The sequence below is a fragment of the Tasmannia lanceolata genome, unplaced genomic scaffold, assembly GCF_043159265.1.
Source record: "Tasmannia lanceolata isolate RefF3 unplaced genomic scaffold, GAP_Taslan_0.1 ptg000015l, whole genome shotgun sequence".
Taxonomy (NCBI): Eukaryota; Viridiplantae; Streptophyta; class Magnoliopsida; order Canellales; family Winteraceae; genus Tasmannia; species Tasmannia lanceolata.
This window is the reverse complement of record NW_027518692.1, coordinates 27,063,996-27,091,708: the sequence shown is the minus strand read 5'-3', so window position 1 is coordinate 27,091,708 and position 27,713 is coordinate 27,063,996. Positions and strand designations below refer to the sequence as shown.

At 38.9% G+C, this 27,713-nt stretch overlaps 2 protein-coding genes across 3 annotated transcripts; both read right to left on the bottom strand.

Moving 5' to 3' along the window:
• Positions 1-5,509: 5,509 nt before the first annotated feature.
• Positions 5,510-6,407, bottom strand: LOC143846586 (uncharacterized). Its single transcript, XM_077355060.1, has one exon. It carries the CDS (start codon positions 6,362-6,364, stop codon positions 5,861-5,863), a length of 504 nt encoding a protein of 167 aa, XP_077211175.1. The 5' UTR covers positions 6,365-6,407; the 3' UTR covers positions 5,510-5,860.
• Positions 6,408-20,042: 13,635 nt separating this feature from the next.
• Positions 20,043-27,713, bottom strand: LOC143846631 (ribose-phosphate pyrophosphokinase 1). Of its 2 annotated transcripts, XM_077355122.1 has the most exons (8): positions 27,397-27,713; positions 23,901-24,074; positions 23,139-23,387; positions 22,580-22,723; positions 22,265-22,432; positions 21,800-21,869; positions 21,553-21,634; positions 20,043-20,532 (listed from the first exon to the last, which is right to left on the bottom strand). In XM_077355122.1, exons 1-8 carry the CDS (start codon positions 27,520-27,522, stop codon positions 20,352-20,354), a joined length of 1,194 nt encoding a protein of 397 aa, XP_077211237.1. In that variant the 5' UTR covers positions 27,523-27,713; the 3' UTR covers positions 20,043-20,351. The 2 variants fall into 2 exon arrangements, with proteins under 2 accessions (XP_077211237.1, XP_077211238.1); XM_077355123.1 differs by lacking the exon at positions 27,397-27,713 and having other exon boundaries at positions 23,987-24,074.

Here is a 27,713-nt window from a genome sequence, read left to right as displayed (position 1 = left end):
CAGTTGGGAAGGACTGCGGTTTGTCTCCATTTCCTTAGTGAACCACAAAACATTAACAACAAGCATCAGTTGAGGAAATTCAGAATTTCAGTAAGGCGAAGATGGCATGACGGACACCTATGACCCTGTCCTAACTTATTAATGGTTCCAAGTTCAATCTCCTAACCTGCAAAAGTTGCACTTGCACCTGTGTAGAGGTAGGCCCTTTGCTCTTAATTTTAATTGGTCCGAGAGTTCGAATCGATCTTAAGAAGATCTTAAGAAGTGCGCCTTTTGTGATAGGCAACAAATGTAAGAAGTTACTTCCCGGCTTAGACTCTACCAACTGACCTCGCAGCGGTTTCCCAATGGATGTGCTCAATCCCCCGATAAGACGACCGAGCTTGACACTGTAAGTCGACTCTTGTTCATGAATTGACGTGGTTCTTTTACTTGGTTGTGTGATGGAAAATGGCCTGCTATAAACTTTGGTCTGGTTTTGTGTTTGGAGGCAAAATATGGAGGGACTCATACTACTATTTCAGTTTTGGTCTACTTTGAGAGTAGACTAGTTTGTGAAATTCTTGTTAAAGAGTTTTACAGAGTAGCCGTGTTCAAATATCTGCTTCTCTCAAAGATCGGTTTTGTTTGCATCATGGTAGGCTCACTATAGGTGTTTTGCATTCAGTGGTGCTCAACTTGAGTGCTATTTTACTGCTACCAGGGATAATTTACTCTGATTTGTGCATGAATCCTCTGTTTGTTGGCCTAAAAGACACTCTGGTGACAAAAGAATTTCATCTATATTGTTTTAAGGAAACATATTTTAAGGCTAGTTTTGCTTTTTGTTACAAAAAATAAGGAAAACAATCATCATACGACATGGAGTCATGGACCCACTGCCATCTATACAGCAACAGCATCCATGAATATTTGTTGGCGATCACAAATTCGCCGTGTTGTGCTATGAACCCAAATCGGTTCGCAACTTGATTGATCTTCTTAGAGGGAAGAACCTCTTGAACCACTTCGAGGGAAGGGTCAATCCTCTTTCGTGCGCAAATACAATTTCCTCATGCCTTTATTGATATTTCCTTCTCTCTTTATACATTAAGACCCACAATTGTATCTCATGTACACTCGCATAAAAATAGGAGAAATAATAGAAAATCCTAACTAAATGGCCTCTTGATAATTCCTAACTAATTGCTCTTGATAACTCCTAACTTAATGAACTCTAACTAGTTACTCTTGATTAACAAGACTAACCTCCTAACTAATGGGAAAAATCTGCACCAATAGTTATCAAGAAATAAAAGACTCTTTGGCATGTAACATTCCATCCGCCTTGAAATCAACCTTGTTCCCAAGGTTGGAGATCCTTGTGGAGACTTCCCAAAAATTCTTCTCTTCTATTTTTATTTTTATTTCTCAATCTTTTTCTTCTTCTCTTCCTCTTGTAAGCAGTCATCATTTCGCATGTTTCATCAGGAGTTGAGGCTGCTCCATTTTCAAATTGATCTGATCGTGTTTTTCATCAAAGCTCCATTGCCGTGCTTTTTTTTTTTTTTTAAAGATTTTGACGCACGGATGGTCGTGAATGAGGATCTTCTTTTTGACGTTGGAGAGGAATGATGGATTTTCCGGTAACGACTTTGTTGAATTGACAACGCTGATAAATGCCTTTCTTTTGTGGCTTTTTCTATTTTTCTTCTTTCTGATTTCTTACTTCTTATCTCTCCTCCTTTTTTTCTTGTCTTGTCGTTTCTTTTTAATTGTGCACGCCTTCTCGATGGAGCTCATGTTGAACTCTTCGGTTAGCTTCTTTAGACATGGAGATTCTTCGAACTCCATGTCAAGAGAAAGTGTCATCTTTTTAAACTTGGCATTCATAGAAGCCAGGTGCCTTCTGATCTCTCTCACCGTCTCCATCCATTGATCCATTGCTCCTCCGATCTGCTTCTACCCGTGGTTCATTCTTGTCGCTCTGATGCTACTTGTTATGAACCCAAATTGGTTCGCAACTTGATCTTTTTAGAGGGAAGAATCTCTTGACCTATTTCGAGGGAAGGGTTGATCCTCCTTTGTGTGCAAATACACACTTCCCATGAATAAATTTCTTCATGCCTTTATTGATAATTTCTTCTCTCATTATACATTAAGAGCCACAATTGTATCTCATGTGCACTTGCATAAAAGTAGAAGAAATAATAGAAAATCCCAACTTAATGGACTCTTGACTCCTAACTAATTTTCTTGATAACTCCTAACTTAATGCACTCTAAGTAATTACTCTTTATTAACACAACTAACCTCCTAACAAATAGGGAACAATCTGCACCAAAATGGGCTTAAAACAAATTTTATGCCCATTTTGGGCTATCGGCATTTTACATCGAAGAAACAGAGCTTTAACATTTAAAATTAGTAAGTAGGTCGGGTGCAACTCGGGTCGGGTTGAGTTCGGGTTCGGGTTGACTTTTCCCAACCTGGGTCCGGTTGAGGTTGAGGGTTTTTCAACCCGACCTGAGTGAAATCCAGCATTTTATATAATTTTTTAAGCTTAAAAACTCGGGTTGGGTCAGGTTGAAGGTTGAAGTCGGGTCGGGTTGGAAAAATGGGTTCCTCGGGCTGGGTTGGCCTCAACCAGGCCAACCTGACCCGAGTTGCACCCTTAAGTTGGTCTCCTTTCTAAAGAAACAGAGCATTACCAAATTTTATGCCCATTTTACATCGAAAGAAACAGAGCATTACCAAATTTTATGCCCATTTTACATCGAAAGAAACAGAGCATTAACATTTAAAATTAGTAAGTAGGTCTCCTTTCTAAAGGCAATTTTAGTATTTTATATTTGAAAAAACATTAGGATTTAAATTATAAAATTATAGAAGCGAAAATCTTATGGAGCCCTTTTATATCTTGTGAGAACACTTACCTCTCCTATTTTAAAAGTGATGACTATAACAGCAGTACTATGAAACCATTAGAGATGGATGAAGGTTGTGTTTCTCTCTTTGGGGTGTCTTCTTTTTCTTCTTCATACAAGTGTCAGCTCTTTTAGCGGCTTTTTTGTAGGCTTATTTCTCTTGTCCTTCTGTTTAAATAGAGTTTTAGGTTTCTATAGCAATTAATCTATTTATTTTTCAAAAAATCAAGAATAGTAAAAAACCATAATAGGTTCATAATTAATGGACCATGGGTCCCTGTGATTATGTACCTTGGGCCTACTCCATCCAGGGTGGATAACTCATGGTTATGGAGCATGAGTCTCCCCCATTCCCCATGGATAACTCATGGTTATGGAGCATGAGTCCTCATGACATGGGTCTCCCCAATCCACCATGGATAACTCATGGTTATGAACCGTGAGTAATGACATGGGTCTACCCCATCCACCATGGATAACTCATGGTTATGGACCACGGTTCCTCATAATTATAGACAATGGAATTTCATGACATGGGCCATCGGTCCACCATGGTCTAAATCGGGTACTTTAACTAAGAAAGAAACTATTTCTAAATCAGAAAACCAAACAAAAAAACTTTACAACCGAAAAGACTTGTTCAAATAGACATCTTTTTTCCATCAAGAAGGTGTATTTATCAAGACTTGGAGGGCTGTAACTTGTAAGTGTCGTCTTCATTCAACTATTTCTTCCAACATTCTACATGTTAGATGGATTCTTCCAAGAGTAATTTGAAATAAACCCAAGCAGTTTCTGGCCTTCTACTGCTCTCTCTGTCGTGGAAAACAATTCTAATCAAAGTAAGGAGACAAAGGGAACCGACATGGCTCTGTTAAAGCTTCATTTCTCTTCGGTAAAAGCAGTACAGATACCTCGAATAAAGAAAACACCAAAAAGAGAAAAGAAGTCTCTTGGATATTTCGCCATCTTCAAGACCAAAGGAAAAAAAAAAAAGTATGCTTGACCAACTCGGCTCCACAGCTTCCACTCCTTAGTTAACAAGGTTCACTAAATTTGTAAAACGTTTCTATAACTCCCTCCTTGGGAATTCTTTTATCTCCATTTACGAGGTGGCTGGTCTAACATGCAACAGACCAGCCGCGAAAAGCCTTTTGGGATGGACCGCTAGCAAATCCCCTATCTATAATATGGGATTTGCTAGCGTCCATCGTAGAAGGCATTTCGCGGTTGGCCTGTTGCATGCCAGGCAGCCACCTCATGAATGAAGACAAAATCTGCTGAAAATCTGCCGAAAAGTGAGCCCCGACATGCAACAGGCATCCGCAAAAACGCTAGCAAATCCCCTATAATATATACTAATCATGTTTCTTTCCATTCTCATTCGTTTCCTTTTCAAGAAAAAAATTATTGGAAAACCTTTTCTACAGAGATTTTTTAATAGAATTTTTCTATAGTAAAATTTTTACACATAATTAGGGCTGTAAACGAGCTGAGCCGAGCTTGGCCAGGCTCGGCTCGGCTCGGGCTCGAACCAACCTCGGGCTCTGCTCGGCTCGGTCAGGCTCGCGAGCCTTACCGAGCTCGGGTTATATTATGTTCACACCCCTCATCTTCCCCTGGACAGCCTACTAGTGTAATTTGACTACTTTTTTTACACTATGGGGGGTGGTCCTAGTAACAAATGGGGTTCCAAAAATGAAGTGACATATTTTGCCCCCCGCTTTCACTCCATGAACAACCCTTTCAATGTATATATTAACATATAATATATATATTTAAATATATTAAATTCTTAACGAGCCGAGCCGAGCCTGGCCTAACTCGGGCTCGGCTCGGCTCGTTAAGGATTAGAGCCAAGCTCGAGCGAGCTTCCGAGCCCGAGCCAAAATTGATACCCTTACACATAATGCATAGCATTGGTGGGGCACCTCACTTTACAACACTTGGTTTGATAAGGTGAGGTCCATCACTCACACAAACCCATGCATATAGTGGGCCCACCATTTTACTTCCATGAGTGGGCCACCATCTTCACCCAAATCCATGAATAGAGTGGGGCCCATCATTTTACACCTCATGTTTTGATGGGGTGCACATTATTTTACACGCATTCATATCATGCCCAAGAAAGATAGTTAAAAAATAATCTCTCTCTCTCTCTCTCTCTCTCTCTCTGTGTCTCAAAGTCAAAAAGCTTATGTAACTTAACAATAACCCATGTTAGAGAACACCAAAAAATATGATGACAGTATTCAATTAGAGCCTTTTACCTACCCTCACCTACAAAAACATAATAGTCTCAGTTACGTACTGTAGTTGATGGTTGCTACTCCATCGCTCAACAACTTTGTATGACATATAGGGTAGTTTCACTGTGGGATGCATGACCTTGGAAATGTGCAGCTCTACACTGAGAGAAGTTTGCCCTTTTAAGACACCTGTAGGACCCCAATAACTTTCTTTTAGCCCAAAAGAGAAGTATCTTATCAATTAAAGGAAATCAACATCTTTGAATAAAAGGGGAGAGAGAGAGAGAGAGGTGTTATGAATTTGAAATTTAACTCAAAAGATTAGAAGTTAATTATCACTAACATTCCATCTTTTCCAATATTTGTAGTTAAATTATGCCATAGAAGCTCAGAACTTACTGATTACAACCCATCCTTTGAGGTGGTTTACAGTTTTCTCCACACCCATCAAGAAAATAAAATAAAATAAACAGTTGGCTATACGTCCTAAAATCTAAATACAGGGGTCTTTTATGCTCAATCTTACCAGTAACTACCTTGAAACCGGCATCATTTCGAAGTGAACTCAAAATATTCTCCACAGCCCATAAAGAAAAAGATAAGGAAAAAAAATAAAGAAACAAAGATCAACCCACTCTACAACCAATCTTTCCTTACTCCATCCCCACAAAAAGACCCAATTAACCAACAATGAAACATCCATCACATACTTCTAGCCAGCATTTCTTGGTACATCCTATAAGACTCTTGTTTCTCCAACCTAAATTTCTCATGACAACTTGCAATAAACATGTCGGCAAGCCGATCAATCTCGCCGGATTCTTCCTCATTCTCTGGCGTCTTCTCTTTTAGCCAATGAGGGTACCTTGATATTGGTGGTTCCATGTCGATCTCGCCGGAATCTTCCATACAAATGACTGAATTCCACGTAGAATCGTAGTAATCCGGACCCGCGTCGAACCCTCCAGAGATCGGCTCCGGCATGGGTAGCACATGTGAGGAAGACCAATTGTGGTGTAACCTAAATGAAGTGTAGAACTTCTTCTTATCTTTATCATAGATAATTTTGTTCTTGTTGAGGAGATATATGACCATGGATTTTGCTTTGCTGATTGCTCGGACCACATGACACAAGTGCTTGAAGATGTGAGATTGGAAAAGGGTTTTGAGCTTAGGGGAGTTGGAGCTCTGCCATGGTGTCTTCATTGCAAAATCATAAAGGATTGGAGGGATTTTTTTGTGTGCACCCTATAGGGTTAGGACCACGAACTACCCTCGCCATGCCTTTATATATGGTTAGATTTATACTTAGCACTCAAATTTGGACTAAATAACGAAACTACCCTTGCCGTTGAGAAAAATCTTTTGAACAATTATTGTTTTCGTCTAAGGGTCCATTTATTTTTACTCAGAATGGATGTTTCTTAAAATTTGTTTTACGTCCAAAGAAACATAAGCCAATTAAAAAAGAGGAATTCTAGACTGAAGGGAGCCCTTGCAAAAAAGAGGTGAAAGGGCTCCCCATTGGTTGCATGATGGTGATGTGCAGCCAATGGAGGAGCCCTTTCACCTCTTTTTTGCAAGGGCTCCCTTCAGTTTAGACTTCCTCATTAAAAAAATGGGTGTAAAATGCAATTTATTTTACGTCCATTTTACGTCGAAATAAACAGCACCTAAGGTCCTGTTTCTTTGGACGGGCGTAAAACAATATATCCATTTTTAAGTTGAAAAATTGATGTGAAATTTGTTTTACACCCATTTTACGTTGAAAGAACAAGAGCCTTAAAATGGGCATGAAATTTGTCTTACGCCCATTTTACATTGAAACAATTAGAGCCCAGGAAAATATTTACTGTAGTAATGGATCCATTGTCACTTGTACGGCGATGGGTCCAGGGTATTGCCCTTGGTGCCACCCTTACTTGATGATTATAGTCCTCTGATTAAGAATGATGAAGAAGGTATCCTCTAAAATGTCTTTAAGCAGTTGATTTTTACTGTGTCTCAATCTTGTGAATAAGATTTCACTTCGGATTCAAGCTAATTGGTCTCAATGGGTCGGGTCGCCCAAAAGGACAATTATACGATCACGTACCATTCAATATCATACATTTAATTTGGCCAGTTTAATTTACCTATTTCCCCCATTGATTGGATGGTCAGGATCAATGTGTGTTCGAATTGCAGGCCCATCAATTGTACATCAAGATCAATGGGAAGTGCCTGAATCTTGTGCTCTTTAATTGAACGGTTCAGATCTATGATTTCATGCAGAAATTATGGACAAAGATGGTTTGTATACCAAATTTGGGTGATCAAATAGTTTATGAGCACTAGGCAGAGGGTGAGGGATTGACAAGGAGAATAATCCTAGGCCTTTCGAGGATAGTTGTAAAGGAAATAGGGGAAGAGAAGTTTGAGTGTTTTTCTTCTGACATTTGAAATGGGGAGAGAATCTTATAAAAAAGGAAAGAAAGCATGAAGATCAGTAAGAGTAGGTAAATCCTAAACCAACTTTAGCTTGTACTGAAGATATATCAAATCACATGGAAGATTGGAATACCTCACTTTCTTTTCCATATTCTCTAGAATAAAATGGTCATCAACAAAGGAGTCCAAGTAACTCGACTTTATATAGGTTTGAGAATTCTTTTGGAGCTCACCTTTTGATTTCTTGTTTCAATTAGAATAACCACATGAATCAATCATCATTATTGAGAAGTCCAAGTAAAATTAATATAAATTTTCTAGGTTGCTTGTTCTCATTTACTCACATGTGAGTTTCTTCTTTTTTAAGTAAGTTGGAGAAATTTTCTTCATAATCTAATGAATTTAGCTAGGGAACCATTTCATTATTTACAAACCACATATTTTCTAGTCGAGTATGATAGGTTCCATGTATATCACGAGGGTATTCAAGTACCAGATGCTCTGATGAAGATTGTCAGATCATACGAATCAAGAATTATGCTATTGAAGATATCTCCTAATCCTAAGAGCAATGGGATGTGATAGCCTAGGGATTCCTAAAGAAAGACCATGCAAAAATCCCCACAAGGGAGCCCCTATTGGATCCGAGTCATCAAAGCATATTAATTATTCCATTACTTTTACATTTTTCAATGCTATCATAAATGCACTTTGATGATGTGGATCTCCACTGGTGGCACCTTTGCAGCTGGTTTTTGCATGGGCGCAATTCACTTTAGCATTGCTCAGACACACATACGAAGTTTTTTTTTTAAAAATTGACAAATATATTCATACTAGCGAAATTTACAATGGGGACCAGTAGTCCCACCAGATTTACATAGTATGAATTGCCCAAGAGCATTCTCCTTGGCCCAAAAGAAAAGCTCATTACCCCTTATATTACCCAATAACCTCAATTGTAACAAATTCAACAAAAAGTGCCATATTGTGAGGCCCACAAAGTCAAGATCGTGACCTGCCACGTCACACAGACTTCTCCACCACATTCCGAATTTGATTTTCAAAAATCCCACTTAAAGGTCCAGAGTTATTGTGCGCCCCTACCGTGCATGATAGCCAACCACCTAATAACACCGTTGGATCTCCGGCGGCCTCCACATCGTACCACCACCAAAACCTAGCGGGTCATCCTCCCCGCTGACGACCACCCCCTTCTCCACGGTCACCACCTCCAATCCCTTCTACATCCCATCCACAAAAGTCATCTCCGTTGGGGGAGTCTCAACCACTACCAACGTTATCAAGAATTCGGCCACCTCCATTGTCATTGGCCATCACACCCGTCCTCAGGCAACCACCCACGATCTTGATTCCGAAGACCACAGCCTCCTACGATCAAAGCAGCAACCCCATTGCTAAGTTCGGCGATCCACATCCTCACAGATCATATAATCCACGGCCTCCACGGCCTCGCACCGCCTATAGTTGGCCTTCCACAGCTCCAGGTCTAGCACCCCACAGCCTTTCACGGCCTCCGGCAACCTCCACGGTTTTTCTCGGCTCCAGATCCAGCTTCACGGCCTCCATGTCTTCAGATCCGGCCTCCACGGCTCCAAATCCAGCCTCCACAGCCCTTGACTCCAGATCTGGCCTCCATGGTTCCCAATTTGACCTCCACAGCTCATCTTTTGCTAACAATGGGAGGGACGAGAAAGAAAGGGCGAGACTAAAAAAAGCAGCAATGGGGAGAGACGAGAGGGTGGGATTCCAAAGAGAGAGAGAGAGAGAGAGAGAGAGAGAGAGAGAGACCGCCACCCTCCCTAGGCGAAATCCCTAGGGAGGGAGCGCACGAAGTCGCCTTTTTTTCACCTCAAAAAGATGACTTTTTCACATACGAAGTTTTTGCAAGAACATGATTTCAATTTTTTTCTTTTTTGTTGTCCCCCCTTTAAAAATATGGGGACACTGTTCGTGAGCTTGAGCTCATATAAGCTTATATGAGCTAGAGTGCTCAAACACATGGGTCCCACATTTTTGTGGTGATCCGAACCATTCATTTGGAAGGCCTTTACATAGATAGGGTGCGTACCAAAATTCAGGTCCATTGGATCATCCTAACCCCTCCAAAGTAGAGGGAAAAAATGGGCAGATTTGTTGACAAACAATGCCTATCCATTTTCTCTCCACTTATGGATGGGTTAGGATGATCCTATGGACTTGATTTTAAGTACACGCCCTATCTATGTAAAGGCCTTCCAAATGAATAGTTTGGATCACCCCAAAAAATGTGGGACCCATGTTTTCGTGGCACTCTAGCTCATACAAGCTATATGAGCTCAAGCTCACGAACAGTTTTCCCTAAACATATGGTATATCAAATTTACAAGAAATTAAAAGCAAAAAGAGTGTGTGTGTGTGTGTTTTCATTTTATTTTATTTTTGCTGTTTTTCCCTTACAAAATATATTAAGTTAACGTTACAAAGCGAAATAGATGAGAAGTTTACAAGAAAAAGAATAAATAGATATTTTTATGCCAAATGCAGAATCACAACTTATATATTGTGAGAATTTATATGATGGGTGGCCGTGAAAACATGTGAAGTCTGAAAAAAGTAGGTACAGCCTACTTTTTTAAAATGATCCAAACCGTTCATCTGTTTGGGCACAACATAAATAGGTTGTGCCCCAAAAATCATTTCCATAGGATGATCCTGACCCTCCGATCTGTAGAAGATTCCATAAATGATTTTTGGAAATCTCAATTTTCAGATCAGTTCAGATCGGAGGGTTAGGATCATCCTATGGAAATGATCTTTGGTGCACAACCTATTTATGTTGTGCCCAAACAGATGAACGGTTTGGATCATCGAAAAAAGTGGGCCGTACCTACTTTTTTAGGGACTTCACGTGTTTTCATGGCCACCCATCATATAAATTCTCATTATATTGTTATATGGGCAGTTGGGCTGCTTTTGCTTATTTGAGCGTTTCTTCTTTTTTTCCCATCTAACAGAATAAAGTTGGTATCCAAAATAAACCAATAATTAGTTTATATTTGTCGTTTCATCAGAATGTACTGAATCATCAAAGCAGAAGAAAAACACCGGAATCATCAAAGCAGGACATGTAATGAAAATGTAATATCAGAATCTATTAATTCACGATTATGACAACTGATTGTGAGTCCAAAACCAATTATTGGACTCAAAACCAATTAAAGTGGACTTTAACTTTAATTGGTTTTGGACTCGACGGTTTCTCCCTTCTTAAACCTAGATTTCATCTTACAGTGAGTTTTAGATTTCCGGAATCAGCCGCAGGAATCAACATCTTATTCCAATTCCACCCGATTCCGACGTCTGGTTCAAAAAAGAAGAATGGAATCAGGGGGAGAAATTGACACCAGGGAAGAATTTAAATGGAGGAAAAACACCGGAATGTCTTTCCCACCCCGAGTGCGGTATTCTGATTCAATTAAATCTTTATTGGAATTTTTTTAACTAATTTTTTTTCCATTTTGTTTGCGGGAAAATTGGAATAGGAAGCCAATTCCGATTCCCACAATCCAAACGCAGCCTATTACTTGCCTTAAACATTGCTTCCCAATCATTCTATCATAACATTCTTCTGTCATCATCATGTAAAAGGTTAAGAGTCCTTCTCAGACCTTTCATTTTTCTATTACATAAACACAAGGATATATATTTCTTTTAGACATAAGTTTTCTAAGGAGAAAGGTGACATGTATCTTGATAACAGAATAAGATCTCTATCTTTTTTCCTTAGCTAAGGTGAGGTCTGATATTTCTCATCAGAGTTGTATCTTTATTTATTCCTCTGCTAAGGTGTGTGGATCGGAGACTTATCTTTATTTAGTGTACTTGAATTATTTTGCTTTTCTAACATGACATGGCCTATACATTTTCATCTTTTGATTGAGGCTGAATAAGCAATTCATTCGTTTGGTGCCTTTGAAAAGGTGGCCAAAGGGTCAGCTTTGGTGATTTCACCCCCATAATTATTTGCACATGGGAAAGGGAGGAACACTACATCCACACACATCATCTGTGCACATAGATGAGCTTAGGTGTGAAAGGAATCCTCGTGTAAGGAGGATGGTGGGTCCTATTTGTTGATTCATATGAGCCGTCCATTTTATAGTTCTTGCTTTGGATATCCTATTAGGGGTGCAACTTGGGCTGGTCTCAACCCTAAGCTGATGGGTTCAACCAGATTTTCGATCGGGTTGGGTTGGAAAATTCTAACCTGTTTTAATTTTGGGTTGAGTTAGGATTGAGGCCATGTGCAAATCGACCCGACCTCGACCCTGATTATATCATGATTTTATTGCGATCTGGACCTAATCCTGAATGCAGCATAAATTTTTTTTGTATGTTTTTTTGTTTTTGGCCAAGGGCCAACCTGAACCTAACTCGGCCTGATTTGGAAAATCGGGTTAGACGGGTTGGGTTAGGATTGAGGTAATGCCATCCTAACATATAGTAATGAGATTCTTTGCCTTTGAATATGAATCATTACCTATATTTAGTTTTTAATAATCCATGTTCAACAATTAAAATAAACATTATTGGATGTTAAGATTGAATGATTATCGTGATTTTTTGGGCCATTAGGTCTATGAATTGGACTGTTTAAATCGATCAAAGGTGGGATGCACATTGCCGTAATGGAGGTGCCTCATTGTATTACAGTGAGGTCAAACACTATTGAAGCGTTCCACCAGAGTTGTTATGGTAGGTGCACTTGTATTTTTGCACAAAAGTATATATGAGGGGTTCACTTATTTGAATGATTCAAACCAATTAATACACGGTCTTGGTCTTAGACCTTTTGGATATCTTTTACTTTGTAATGGAGCTTGTCATGGAAGCTCTTAGATTGCCTTTGCCCATGAACATAGAATGTGACAAACCATGTAAATTTTTTGTCTTCTTTGTTAAGGTTTGGATCTTGAGATTTTAGTGATTCTCTTCCGGCTTTGCATGGGAGAGGAGTTGTATTTGTCAAGAGAGGATGATATTACAAAAGGTCTTGGATTACAGATAGGTAATGATGGATAACTGAAAAAAAAGAAATAATACAAGATTATATCCAAATTTTTATGCTATCGGGAGCACACTCAATCTTTGATTATGTTTGGATAGTTGGGAGATTGCACCTGTTGAAAAATCCGCCTTGGCAAATCCGATCGAATTGTGCACAGATAAGCGAAAAAGTAGAAATAGAGACAAACCACAAGATGATCACTGAGATTACGTGGTTCGGCCAAGACGCTTACGTCCACGGAGAGAACACCATCTTCCACAACCATCTTCCACTGTGAGGAAACAAAATTACAAAGATGATAATAGATTTAATCTGAAACCCACAAACCCACAACCCTTTCCTTGCTTCCCAACTAAGATCGTACACGAGAAAAACCTGAGAAAGCCCCAAGAGAAACCTACCTCTCTCTCTCTCTCTCTCTCTCTCTCTCTCTCTCTCTCTCTCTCACACACACACACACACACACTCTCCTAGTTACATTAGGAAATATGCGGTGGGAAACTGAGGCAACTTTGAAAGAAATTAAACATCTAGATCCTTACATGTTACTTTACAATGAACAAAGTGAAAATCAAACTTAACCAAGAAAATTGAGAATGGTGGTGGTGAAGACCCAATTTGCAATGGAGAGACTCCAGGGACAAGATAACGATTTCATTGATGACTGAACAAATTACAACGACAGGGACAAGGCAGCCCAATAATGGTATAGAGTTAATCATCTCTATGAGATACAACAAGATGTGGTTTACAACTCCGTAATGTTCAGGCGTGGTTCTATCCATAAACTGATAGACCCTATTCGCGACAAAGGAGACTAAGTGAGAGATATTACATGTTCGACTGCTGCCAATGAGGAAGACCCTAAACCCAATTGCCGATTTCAACATGACATCAATAGCAGCTTGGAATGTTCCTTGCCTAAGTCTCAATTCTAGTTCCCTTTCCTAGATCCTAAATCTATGTTTGATGTTTGTAATCAAGGGTACTAGTGCCTATTAGATTCCTCCTCTCCTTTATGCATGGCCCCCTAAGGATTGGGCTGGCTGAACTCAAATGTAATATCCTTTTATTTTAATTAATACACTGGTAGGGTCCCGCCTAACCCCAGCTTTCCCATAAAAAAAAAAAGAAGGTTCCCACACGAAAATTGCACCCGAATTTTCCTTTCCCCCTCGAGAAGTGCAGGTCCAAAATATGCTATCTCTTCTAATCTGGGTGTCAGTCTGCTTCGCAGTTGCTACTGTTGTTTCAGAACTACCCTCATCATCGTATACTCTCCGAGTCGACTCCCTTTTACCTTGGCCCTTTTTTTTTGTCAAAACTCCTTTGTCTCGCTTGAGTTATGACTGCGTCAAGCAAGTACTCGACTGCACCGTGCTGAGTCAACTAGGATTTGATTTGGCCTCATTTTGGACCCGCAATAGACATGATATGGACAGAGACATGCAAGTAGAGTATTTACAATGAATCCGAGTGTCAATTTTTTTCTACATTTTATAAGTCTTTCGGTCGCAAAATTTTGGAGTTTGAATTATTATTATTTTTAATGGTGAATTTTTAAAAATTAAAATCAAGAAAGAGAGAGACCCCACAACCAAGATGGTCAGAACTCAGTGTTTCAAAACGCGAATGCAGGTCAAAACTTGGCTGAAGAAATTCGTAGCCGGCTCGGCACGGTCATGTAGTCGGCTGACGAGGCTGAGTACTCGGTTAATGCAGTCATAACTCGGGAGGGTCAAAGAAGTTTTGATTGACTTTGGAGGGTAAAATGCGGACTCGGACACAGATGCAGCCAAGGTAAAAGGGAGTCCAACTCGAGGGACTCCGTGACAATGTGAGGGAGTTTTAAAACTATAGTCAGAAGAACAAGATAGAATCATACAAGAACAAAAGGATAAAGGAACAACCTTCAGGGCAGTTCGAATGAAAATTGCCAACCTAGAAACAAGAATTTTTACCCTTTTCACTCTCTTGTATCCGCCTAAGAGAAACTCATCTCTTGCTCTAATTCACGTTTTCCTCTAAAATTTCCCTCACATTGCTGGAAGACAGACTTAATTTCTACCCCAAGACTAAACAAAATGAAAAAGACACCGAGTAGACAATTACTGCATGGATGAATAGATTTAGGGCAATGATATTTTCACCCCCCTGCAGTAGGCCCCCCTGTTAACATGATTTGACGTCAAAAAGCGTTGAAGTTGCCCACTGTTGACGTTATAAGGGGGGCAAATGCATACTGCAGGGTTTTTATCCTGGGAAAAAAATATTCCGAGATGAATAGATTATTGTAGAAAACAGTAATAGGAATCCATTTATTTTATACATACTGACAACACAATTAGGAATCCAATCCAATACTTTTCTACATGATATTGCAGAAGATTTCTATAAACTGAAAAGGCAAAAGGTATTTTTGATAGCTATAGTATGAATTCTACAATGGGAAAAGGTATACCTCCATAGCACTTGATACAGTTCCAACATGGCAGCCATGTCAAACCTAGGTGTTTTTGGTGGAGTTCCAAGGTGCATTCTTGCAGTAATGTTGCTGGGCCGTTTATTAACCTATTTTTTTACCTCTAAATGCTAGAATTATGAAAAGTGGTAAACTACAAAGTTGTAGGTCTCTTTGAGATCTTTCCAACAAGTATTTGTGCTCGAAAATTGGAGAAGAGGGTAGAAAGTTATAGTAGTTTTTGTGGACTGTGTATGTGGGTTCCCAAAACAGTCAAAGTTAGTGAGTTTCAATGCAATTAATGTTATGTTAGTCCCTAAGCTAGCTAGTGAAGGAGCTTGAACGAATTTGCTTTGGTTCTTATTTATTTAAAGAGTTAGAAACCATCTTTAGAGGGGATTTTGGATGTTGATTAACTTATGTAATTGATGGAATATCAATTGGGTAGAACTTTGCTCCCATTTTCTTCTTCTTCTCTAAGTTGTGTTCTTCATTTCTAATTTCTCTTCTTCTTTCCTCTTAAGCACCCGCATTAGCACTGCATGCAAGCAAGTGCAGAGGCAAGACTACAACATTAAATTCACTGTTTACAAGTCTGAATTCTACAACAGGAAAGGGATATTCCCCAATAGTTTAACGGCAGAACTTGAAAAGGACACAATCTACCTTATCCTGCCTTTGTTTAGAATCGAATTTTATAATTCATATCATAGATCTGGGTCCATGATATGAATTATATCAATATGTTGTTTTATTCTTCAATTTTGAATCTTGCCCATGATTTTGAACCTATAATATGAATTTTAATGGCTACTGATATTCACACTTCCATTATTTTGATAATGTGGCGAACTCACCTTGTCCTTTGCCTTCTCAAGTACTTTGAAAGTTGAAAGTTGGTGCTTTTAGGGAATTGTAATAGCCTTTGACAGCTAATGCTTTTTGGGAATTGTAATAGCCTTTTAAATAATAATAGACAAACTGAGTTCGCCCCATTATCAAAACATGGTAGTGCGAATATCAGCAGCCTTTTTAATCTATAAAAGATATGCTCTCTGTTACAGTCGGTTAAGGCCGTGGTAATTTGGAAATATCCTAGGACTTCCAATTCCTTCATGGAAACTTAGTTCATAGCTTGATGGTTTATCAGGCTTTCAGGTTCATAAATACAGATCAACATCAATCATCTGGAGTGTTCTGAACTAGAAAGTTGACCTCGGAACCTTGATTACCACCCTCAAGGAAGATTATTAATTATATTTGACTTGGCTGAGTGAAACTGGGCAGTGCAGAACTCCTCATGTTACACTGTTACTTGGGTGTCTGAGAATTACTGAACTATTGTGCTTAATATTTTCAGGCAATGGGAGATTTGGTTGCTCTTTGTCCTTTGAAATTTACCAAAGCTAAGAACTTGAATGGCAGACATCTTTCTAAAATTGTTGTTACTGCATTCCCCTTGAAATATTTGATCAGACATTTTCAATTATAGCTCTGATCCTATTATCTCCCTTAGTTTCGATTGATGAACTTGATAATCAAATATCTTATAGTGCAAATTAAGTGCTTGGATAATAATACTGCCTCAATTATGTTCATCATCGTATGATAAAGGGCTACGGGGGCTCTTAACTTGGAGATTTTATAGGGTGTGTGCACCTGCCCGTGCATTTGAAGTCCAATGTTTTTCAAAAAAAATAAAAATAAAAAATCGGCGGACCCACATCATAAATCGCTCATTTGTCGGGCCACAACGTAAATAGTCTCTACGCCGTAAATCATCTCTATAGGATGATTTTAACCCTCAGGTCTGCAGAGGGACTTTACATTATAGAAACCACTACAAATCGGAGAGTTAGGATCATCTTATGTAGACGATTTGCAGGCTACAACCTGTTGTGGCCCAACAAATGAACGGTTTGGATCATCCTATGAAGTGGGCCTCACAATACTTTTCGAGAAATAAAAAATATTGGACTTCACACTAAAAAATTCTCCTTAACTTGTTACAGGTTAAGCTTGCATCAGTAACATGACAATATTTAGTTGGACATTGAATTACCCCAACTAAATGCAAATATGAGTAATTCTGAATAGGAAAAATTATTAAAAAAATACAAAATTTTGTCTAAATTGTGAATAAAGGGTAGTGATTTGAAAATTATAAAAAGAGTGTTGTCAGGTGAGAGAAGATGGCTTTTAGGACAAATATACCCCTCCTAGTGGTTCCGTAGTAGAAAATGTGGTTCCGTAGTAGTTCCGGAGTAGAAAATGTGGTTCCCTAGTAGTTCCGGGGTATAAAATGTGGTTCCTTAGTGGTTGCAGGGTAGAAAATGTGGTTCCCTAGTGGTTCCGGGGTAGAAAATGTGGTTTCCTAGTGGTTCCGGGGTATAAAATGTGGTTCCCTAGTGGTTCCGGAGTAGAAAATGTGGTTCCCTAGTGGTTTGGGGTATAAAATGTGGTGTTCCGAGGTATAAAATGTGGTTCCGTAGTGATTCCGGGGTATAAAATGTGATTCCGTAGTGGTTCCGGGGTAGAAAATGTGGTTCCCAAGTGTTTCCGGCGTAGAAAATGTGGTTCCCTAGTAGTTCCGGGGTATAAAATGTGGTTCCCTAGTGGTTCCGGGGTATAAAATGTGGTTCCGTAGTATAGAATGTGGTTCCGTAGTGGTTCCGAGGTATAAAATGTGGTTCTCTAGATGTTCCGGGGTATAAAATGTTGTTCCCTAGTGGTTCCGGGGTAGAAAATGTGGTTCCCTAGTGGTCCTGAGTAGAAAATGTGGTTCCCTAGTGGTTCCGGGGTATAAAATGTGTTTCCCTAGTGGTTGCGGGGTAGAAAATGTGGTTCCCTAGTGGTTCCGAGGCATAAAATGTGGTTCGGTAGTGGTTCGAGGGTATAAAATGTGGTTCCCTAGTGGTTCCGAGGCATAAAATGGGGTTCCATAGTGGTTCCGAGGTATAAAATGTGGTTCCGTAATGGTTCTGGGGTATAAAATGTGGTTCTGTAGTGGTTCCGAGGTATAAAATGTGGTTCCCTAGTATAAAATGTGGTTCTCTAGTGGTTCCAGGGTAGAAAATGTTGTTCCCTAGTGGTTCCGGGGTATAAAATGTGATTCCCTAGTGGTTCTGAGGTATAAAATTTGGTTCCCTAGTGGTTTCGGGGTAGAAAATGTAGTTCCTTAGTGGTTCTGGGGTAGAAAATGTGGTTCCCAAGCCGGGCCCGTACGGGCCGGGTCGACCCGCGTGTCACCCAGATTTTTGCCGTATTTTTTAAGATGTTTTTGGGAAATGTTATCCGCACTACCGTATTTTGATGAGGACACTCCTCACTTTATTAAAAGTACGGTATGGCCCGCACCATAGGATGATCCAAACCGTCCATTAGATGGGCTACAGCCTAAATAGGTTGTGCCCCAAAAAGCATTTCCGTAGGTTTATCCTAACCCTCTGATTAGAATGTTAGAAGGTTGGTCCTAACCCTCTATAGATCGGAGGGTTAGGATCAACCTATGGAAATGATTTTTAGGACACAACCAATTTAGGCTGTGACCCATCTAATTGACGCTTTGGATCATCCTATGGGGGGCCATACCGTACTTTTAATTAAATGAGGAGTGCCTCATCAAAATATAGTAGTGTGAATAACATTTCCATTTTTTTGTATGGAAATTTGCTAGCCACCTTTGCCGAGGCAACTTCTCGGCTTGTGGCCCATCCTTTGATGTAAAGATTGGCAGAAATAATATGGGTGTAAAGGTAGCTAGCAAAAGCATAATTGCAAAAAATAGTAATCATTACGGATTTGTGGCTGAAGTGCTATGTTTTAAATGAAAAATTACAAAAAAATGGAAGCAAAGTATTAAAATTACGAAAAAAAAACCAAAATATGCACTAACATATGACAATTACCGAACTACAAAGTTTGACTGTCTTCCGTCGGAAGTCCGAACATACCTTCGGACTTCTGAATGGAACCAATATTTTGGTTATGTATATTGGCTTCCATTCGGAAATCCGAAGTTTTGTTCGAACTTCCGACGGAAGCCAGTAGAATAGGGATAATTCCAAAGATTTTTATTTTCAAATTGAGTAAAAATTCGAAGGATAATAGGGATATACATTATGATCTTAGTATCGTGCAGGTAACCATATATTGAAGCTTGATTTTGATGTTTTAGAATAAAAAAATGCAAAGAAAATGGATTTATCTTGAAAATGGGGAAAACAACAAAATTCAGTTTTAAGCTCAAAATTCATTTTCTTTGCATTTTGTAACACTGCTTCGATAAGTTTATCATGAATAAACTCTCATGATTACCAAACCCTGTTGTAAATGGCAACCTTCAAAACCCTTCCATGGAGTTTTCCACGTTAGAAAGTCTTGAGGAAGAAGAAGGTGGTAGGTGAGAAGGTAATAAGTGCATAAGGATAGGTGCAAAAAGGTGGAGAGAAAAAAGAGGTAGGAGGGGTATATTTGTCTTAAAAGCCATCTTCTCTCACCTGACAACACCTTTTTTATAAATTTCAAATCAATACCCTTTATTCACAATTTAGACAAAACTTTGCATTTTTTTTATAATTTCCCCTTCTGAATAATTTTTTTTTTTTGGCCTTTATAGCTCAGATGGATTTTAATTACAAAACTGCCATTGAAAATCTTAATCTTAATTACCCTACTTAAGGGTTAATTTTACAAAAATTTCCCTCTCTATTATCCTATTCTGGGGTTAAATTTACAAAATTCTCTCTGGTGGTATTCTACTCCCCTTCTTTGCACCCAAACATAAACTAGATGTTGAGGTCAAGACGATGAAAGAGAGATTCAAGTAGCAAAAGAAAACCATAAAAATGTTTGTCGATAAAACCCTTTATATGATAAAATTTCCCAAATTTGTTAGCAACCATAAAAACAAGAAGGTTAACTCAGCGCTCATCCAATATTTTTGCTATATATAAGAAAGTTTGTCATATTAAGGCCCAACTTCTATAGCCATTTTGGATGCATAGTCCGGTAAGGGAAACCAAAGTTAAAACTCGGTGACAAACTTCTAGGATATGAGAATTACAGAGTCAGGAGGGGAAAGTCAAAAGGGTACATGGAAAATTTCAATAGTAGTGTCAAACCCAAATTTCCGGAGCCTTGAACTAAAACCAATGGGGAATAGGAGACAAAAAGATGCAGCAAGACTTTTTTCAGAAAAGAAAGAAAAGAAACATGGAACACGAGACATATCATAGAAAAATGCTACTCACAGAGCCATCATCATGAACACGCCAAATGGTCTCGCCAAGGAGGTTTGCCACTGATAGCACAGTTAACTCAGGAAAGTAATTCTGTTCTGCTACTGGAATTGTGTTCGTAGTTATAACTTCCTGAAAAAGGCCTCCAGACAGTCTCTCAATTGCAGGGGGGCTACAAAGAAATGTCAAGAAAACCATATCCACAGGTCAATTGAGAGAACAAAAGCTCCATTAAAATGAAAAGAATAGAAAAAATTGTCAAAAAAAAAAAAAAAGAACAACAAAAGATTAGAAAAGCAATTATTTTTATACATGAACCATAATGGCCATGGGCACTGTCACGCCCCGTTGTGGGATCTTACAGCTACCGCAGGTTTAAATTAAACATCACAATGTTAGGTTAACTATCAGAACACACCACATCTGCCAAATCATAATAATTTTCATAATTGCCCGAGTCGCAAACAAATGACGTTGAAAGCAATAAAATGTGGGAAGTAAGAAGTACTGATAGAGCATTGGGGAAAGCAAAGAGGAAGCGGGTGAAAAACATCATGGGTAGTAAACGTGAGGCTGCAGGAAGCATCATTGGCAGTGGCGCAGTGCACAAAATACATATAGGAAGATGCAGGGTTCGGGGAGTATATGGAAGGAGGATTGAGTGTAGGTTAGGATTACAACTAAGTTGAGGACTCAACGGTTGGTTAGGTTTACAAGTTTTAGGGATTTATATTCTTACAATTTTGACATTTTAGTCATTTAGGTTTAATGTTGAACATTCCAAAATTACTGAGTAGGAGCCATTTAACTATACATAGCACGTGCAGATCTGTCATCTATAGCGTGGGGGTGCGCCCCCCCCCCACCACCCCAAGTGTAAATTCCTGACTCCGCCCCTGGCTATAAGGTATGCCATGGACCAGAGGTTTTGACTGAAGTAGACCCAAATAAGCTAACAAAACAGCCTATTCAGCAACGAGGTGCGTTAGAGTCATTTTTCAACTTTTCGGAGCATTTGTCAGTAAATTTTGGAAATTAGGCATTTTCACTAAATTTTGGAAGTCGGGCATTTTGACAGATTCATGAAGAACAAGGTTACATGGGTAATTCTTGACAGATTCATGAAGAACAAAGGTTACATTAATTCTTGACGTAAGTGAAAGATACATGGATGAGAAAAATAGATGAACACCTGAAAACAGCATGTGTGCAGCATGCATAAACTGCCTTTGCCCCTTCTTGCTGTAATAAAGCTGCAGCACTAGTAATCGTCCCTGAGTTGACCATACAGTAAACAAATATTCAAATCAAGAATAGAAGAATGTTTTTAAATTTATTTAATTTTTTTTTCAAAATGATAAGAATACAAAAATGTTCTGGACATAAAACCCTGTTCTGAAATATTGATGCATATGACTACACAATTAGCAACAGCTCACCGGCAGTGTCAATCATGTCATCCACCATGACAGCAACCTTTCCTTTGACATCGCCAATTAAATTCATAACCTACATAAGTCAATATGAGTAGCCCCATTGGAAACTGTTATGGAACCAGAGCAATGAAACAAATTCTTTCCACAAGTAAACTTCAATCTAAGAAAGCTCCATAAACTTACTCTTAGGAGTCAAATTGAGAAGGAGAAGTGAAGACAGTTACAATAAGGTAGCACAACATTTTAGACAGTGCAACCATAAACACTTCTAATAGAAGATATTAGAAACATTCTTATTTCCTTACCACCTAAATTTCCATACAGTAATTTTATAAACACTTTTAATAGAAGATATAGAAACATTCTTATTTCCTTACCACCTAAATTTCCATACAGTGATTTTATCTTATATCTGTAAAAGATTGATCCCAATAGAGGTTCATCAAATTCCTTGAAAACAGTGTATACCTCGGAAACATTATGTCCTTGACGTCGTTTGTCAACAATTGCTAGAGGTGCATCAGATAATTTCTTCGCAAAGGCACGTGCTCGAGCAACACCTCCAACATCAGGAGAGACAACAACTAAATCATTTGAAGAGATCATCTTACTGGCCAAGTAATCCAGAATCACAGGCTACAATATGAACAAACAGAGAAACAGTTTTTTTTCTCAAATATATACTCCATATTGAAATCCTTCTAGAAGTCAACTATATGTCTAATGAAACTACCCCAATAAAAATAAGTAAAAAATCTTTCACATGAAATACAGCAGAATTACCTGTCCATATACATGATCCACCGGAATATCAAAGTATCCCATTGCCTGCCCAGAATGAAGATCACAAGAAAGGACACGGTTGGCACCTGCTTCTGTGATCAAGTTCGACACAAGTTTGGCTGCAATGGACTCTCGACCTTGAGTCTGAAAACGTGAGTGTCTCAGGAATAGGGCACTTAAGTAATTGCAACAGAAGATGCATACTTTGTTTTTTAATTCATTCATGGAAATTATGGATTGAGTTTCGGTGTCGATAGAAAATTCTAAATTCCTATTCTGAAAATAGGAGTGTGACATAGGATGATTATGAGCATCAACCATAATGAAGCACCGAACCGCTAGGCAGGGAAACCAACGGTTGATTGAATCCTTCCTTACTGGTGACTCTCACCTTCCTTCATAGCTTTCCAGACACGTGGAACCATGGAGAAATCATTTGTAGGAGTTACTGCTAGTATAGTGATGGGGGCATTTCAGAACAGTAGCAGGTTGTTTATTTATTTCCTCTTTTTGCATGACTGATATTAATTGAAACATGTGAAACCAACAGGGTACATACCTTTCGATCAGCTCTAGCATATCCAAAATATGGAATGACAGCTGTAATGGTTCTGGCAGATGCCCTTCGGCAGGCATCTATCATTATTAAAAGTTCCATAAGATTCTCATTTGCTGGGGGGGATGTAGGTTGCACCAGGAATACATCACAGCCCCTTACACTCTCTTGCAGTTGAACATAAATCTCACCATCAGCAAAACGCTTTATCTTGATTTTCCCAAGGTCCAGACCCATGTAACAAGCAATTTCCTAACCGCAAAAAAAAAAAGGCAGAAAGAAGTCAGTCACATAAAACTTCCAGCATCACATGACAAATACAAAAAGAAATCTAAACTCTAATGAGTTAGGTACCAATCAAGGAAATTACAAGTGCATATGAAGATAGGGATATGCGCCTTAAATTTTTGCAAAGTTAAAGTGTTGCTTGTCTTCCACCATTATAGAAAGCAGAAGACCCCGAAACTGAATCGGGTTTCACATGGACAGAGTTTAATAACTGGACGCAGTCTGTCTTTCAAAGCATGATACATATAACCTAACCATAACACAGAGTCATTGTATATTGATACCATTTGAATACTTTGAAAGACAAATTGCCAAAGAAAACTCATAAATAGTCCCATAAAAGCAGATTGTCATGGAAAATATTTTTGCTCTATCCAAGAGCAACCCCAAAGCTTAACAGCACAATCTCTTCCCATGGCTATAATGTTGTCCAGTAAATTAGGAAAATAATGGTGGAAACGCAAGAAGTACTAAAACCTGTGAAAGTGAAGGATTAGCTGTGCCTGAGAATATGCGTAACCTTGTATCAAATTTTTGAATCATTTCAGGCTCATGCTGTGTACCTAAGAAGTCAGGTATATTGTGATCTTTAAAGTTTGGTGCAATCAACCTTCCATTAGAGAACTGCAATGACTTTGCCAAACTGCATTCCTGCAAAAAGCAAGAAACCAAAAGAGATATCTAGATGAGAAGGAAAACCCTTTTATAGAGAAGGAAAATTCTTGAACAGTTATAACATTTTCAAAACATTATTGACATGTTAAGATAAGGTCAATAACACTGACATGAAAACTAAAAACAAAGAAAACTCAACCACGAAATACCCTGTTTCATGATTAAAAATTAGTTCAAAACAAAGAGACAAAACAAATTAGTGCACAACCATGGATTGGAAGAACTCAAGAAGTTTGGCTATTGTTTTCGCTACACATTATAGAAATACAGGGCACCATTGCACTTGCTCCATCACTCTTTAGTCAAAACTCATGCAGGCATATAAAAATTGAACAAGCTAAGAATTTATTGTGGACTCGCATGTCATGCCGTGTCCGACACAACACGCGTGTCCACACGTGTCAACACTCCTTTGGACACTTTTACGTGTATTGTTGGAAGTGTTAGACTTAATGTGGGTGTGTGGACATGTTTTTGTACCGTGTCAAGTGTGACATTCTGTTTTTTTTTATTGAATATTGCGTTTACCTTATTTAGACAGCTCGTATCCATGTCGAAATTGGACACCTGAATCCATATCCACAAATCATGATTACATATACTTTCTAACTTAGCCGTGTCCCCGTTTCTAAAGTTTGGGGGTTTGCTGTGTTCGACACTCCATGTCCTTGTCGAGTGTCGACAAGTGACACTCGTGTCCGTGTCCACAAATCATAGAGGCGGAAGTGCGGGCGGTTCATCAAGGCATTAAATTATTAGAGGGGGTAGATCTCGATCGGGTTGTGGTGGAAGGTGAATCTCTCAACGTCATTCAATGGCTCTCCCATTCTCATCTTTTTCCTTGGCGATTTGCGGATCTCTTCAATGAGATTTTAGATATTGTAGGATCCTCCTCCACCTCCTACTGTCACATTAAGAGACTGGCTAATGGATAGGTGGATAAGTTAGCTAGAATCGGAGTTCACTTGGCTCCCTCGAGCTTTATGATTTTCTCCCTCCCTGAGCCATATTGGGTCTCTTGTCTTGTATATTTTTGTATATTCTTTTTGTTTCCTATTTGTATCTTTTGACCATCTCATACCTTTTAATGATATTTCTGACTATTAAAAAAAATTACTAAAGAAGATACATGATGCTCTAAAAATAACCTGGCGAGAAAATATCCAAGACAGATGAAAAGTAGAATAGGGAAGCTCAGCCAAAGCATATGCAATGTACTTTCTATCAACAGTTAGCAAAGGACCCACGAGTGATCATGTGTACATGAGATCTGCACAAGCTCCAGCTCGGTGAGTAGGTCACTCTAAAACCTAGCCAATAAATAGACTTCTGTCAGTACTAAAGTCTGAGGTGTTTCCATATTAACAATCACATAGGCTAGTAGTGTTGGATATATGCATCAAACGTTGGAGGAGAAAAGATAGAGATGTTAGACATTAGAGGACTAGGAAGTGGGATCTCAAAGGGAAAAAACTAAAAATGTTTAAGGATAGACTGCTTAAAGAAGGACTTGGAGTCTGGACGAGGGGACTAATATTATGTGGAATGAGATGTCTAATTATATCAGAAAAGTGGCTAGAGAGGTACTTGGAGAATCTAGAGGAAGTGGGCTACCGTCTAAAGACACGTGGTGGTGGAACGAGGAGGTCCAAAATGTGATTATGTCTAAAAGAGAGTGTTTTAAATGTTTGCATAAGTGTAGAAATGAGGAGAACATTGAGAAGTATAAATTGGCTGGAAAAGAAGCTAAGAAGGCGGTAAGGGAAGCTAGAGGCAAGGCATATGAGGGTTTGTACCACAGGTTAGGGACGAAAGAGAGTGAAAAGGATGTATACAAGCTTGCTAAGATGAGAGAAAGGAAGAGTAGGGACTTAAATCATATAAAATGCATCAAAGACGGGAATCAAAGATTGTTAGTAAAAGAAAACAAGGTTAAAGAGAGGTGGAGAAGTTACTTCGATAAGTTGTTTAATGGAGAACCTGTAGCGAATTTGGGAGAACTTGATATGCTTTTGATGATACAAACGGGAGGTTTGTTTGTAGGATCCGAACATCAGAGGTAAGAGTAGCTATGAAAAATATGAAATTAGGTAAGGCTAGGGGCCTGACGGTATTCCTATTGAGCCTTGGAGTTGGGTGATGTGGGTTTGGTTTGCTTAACTAGATTATTTAACAATATTTTGAAGACTAAGAAGATGCTTGATGAGTGGAGGAAGAGTACTTTAGTAACTATTTATAAGAATAAAGCCGGTATTCAGAGTTGCACCAATTACTGAGAAATTAAGCTAATGAGTCACATCATGGAGCTTTGGGAGAGGGTAATTGAGCATTGACTAAGAAAAACGACTAAAGCGTCAAAGAATCAGTTTGGCTTTATGCCCGGACGATTGACTATGGAAGCTATCTTCTTGATTAGGTGGTTAATGGAGAGATTTAGAGAAAATAAAGAGGACCTTCATATGATTTTCATTGATTTGGAGAAAGCGTATGATACGGTTCCTAGGAGTGTTATATGGTGAGTCCTTGAAAGGAAAAAAGTGCCTACTAAATATATTGATGTGATTAAGGATATGCACGATGGAGCAGTAACTAGTGTCAGAACCACGGATAGCACGTCTAATGAGTTTTCAATTACAATAGGATTGCACTACGGATCAGCTCTAAGCCCTCATCTTTTTACTCTAGTTATGGATGAACTTTCGGAGGGTAAAAAGGCCAGAGTGAAAGCAGTCACACAATGGGCCGCTGAGGACGGCTGATGCGGAAGTGTGGTGGTATGTTACAGTCTTGAGTGGAGGTGAGCTTGGGTATAGGACTCAGTGGGACCTAGGCTGGTATGAGACAGGTTTAAAGGGCTTAGCCCAACACGTTCTATCAGCTCTGGAGTTTTTGGCGTATTGGTCAATCCTATAGAGTCTGAGAAAGTAAAGAGATTCATTAGAAACGAAGTACTTAAATACTCTCTTTTTCACCAACTCCACTTCTAAAATCGTTAGAATTTTCCCCTTGACATCTTTCCCTCCCAAAATCCTAAGCATCAGCTCTTTTGTGATTAGACATCCGTAAAGATCAAATAAAATTAAAATCTCAAACAACTATAAAAATTCGCTTCCACCACGCAACAATCAACAAATTAACACAAACTAATACCACAAATTACTCAAAAACCAAATCCAAACAACGAAAACACTTCACATACGTGTTATAAGATCCATAAAATCAACATTCTCATATAACGAAAAGCCACAAATCTCCGAATTCAATCAGAGAATCAAAGAAAGGAAAAAAAAAATCTCACGATTCCTTCAAAACGCCCGTTTCTGCAACCTAGGGTTTGGAAGCTCGTCTTCCGATTCTCCAAACTCCTACGGAGAAACGAAGCTCGAAAATCGGGAGCAGGTGAAACGAACACCTTTGCCGCCATTACTGAAACAAGATTTTCTCAACAGCAAAAAATGAGAAGAGATTAGGGTTAGGGTTTTTTCTTTTGAAAAAGAGAGGTTTTTGCTAAAAAAAGAAGAGAAGGAGAGGATGAATCTCCGGTTTTGGAGATCGACCCCAGCATCTCTCTGCTCGCATGGCTGCCTTTATTTCTCTCTCTCTCTCTCTCTCTCT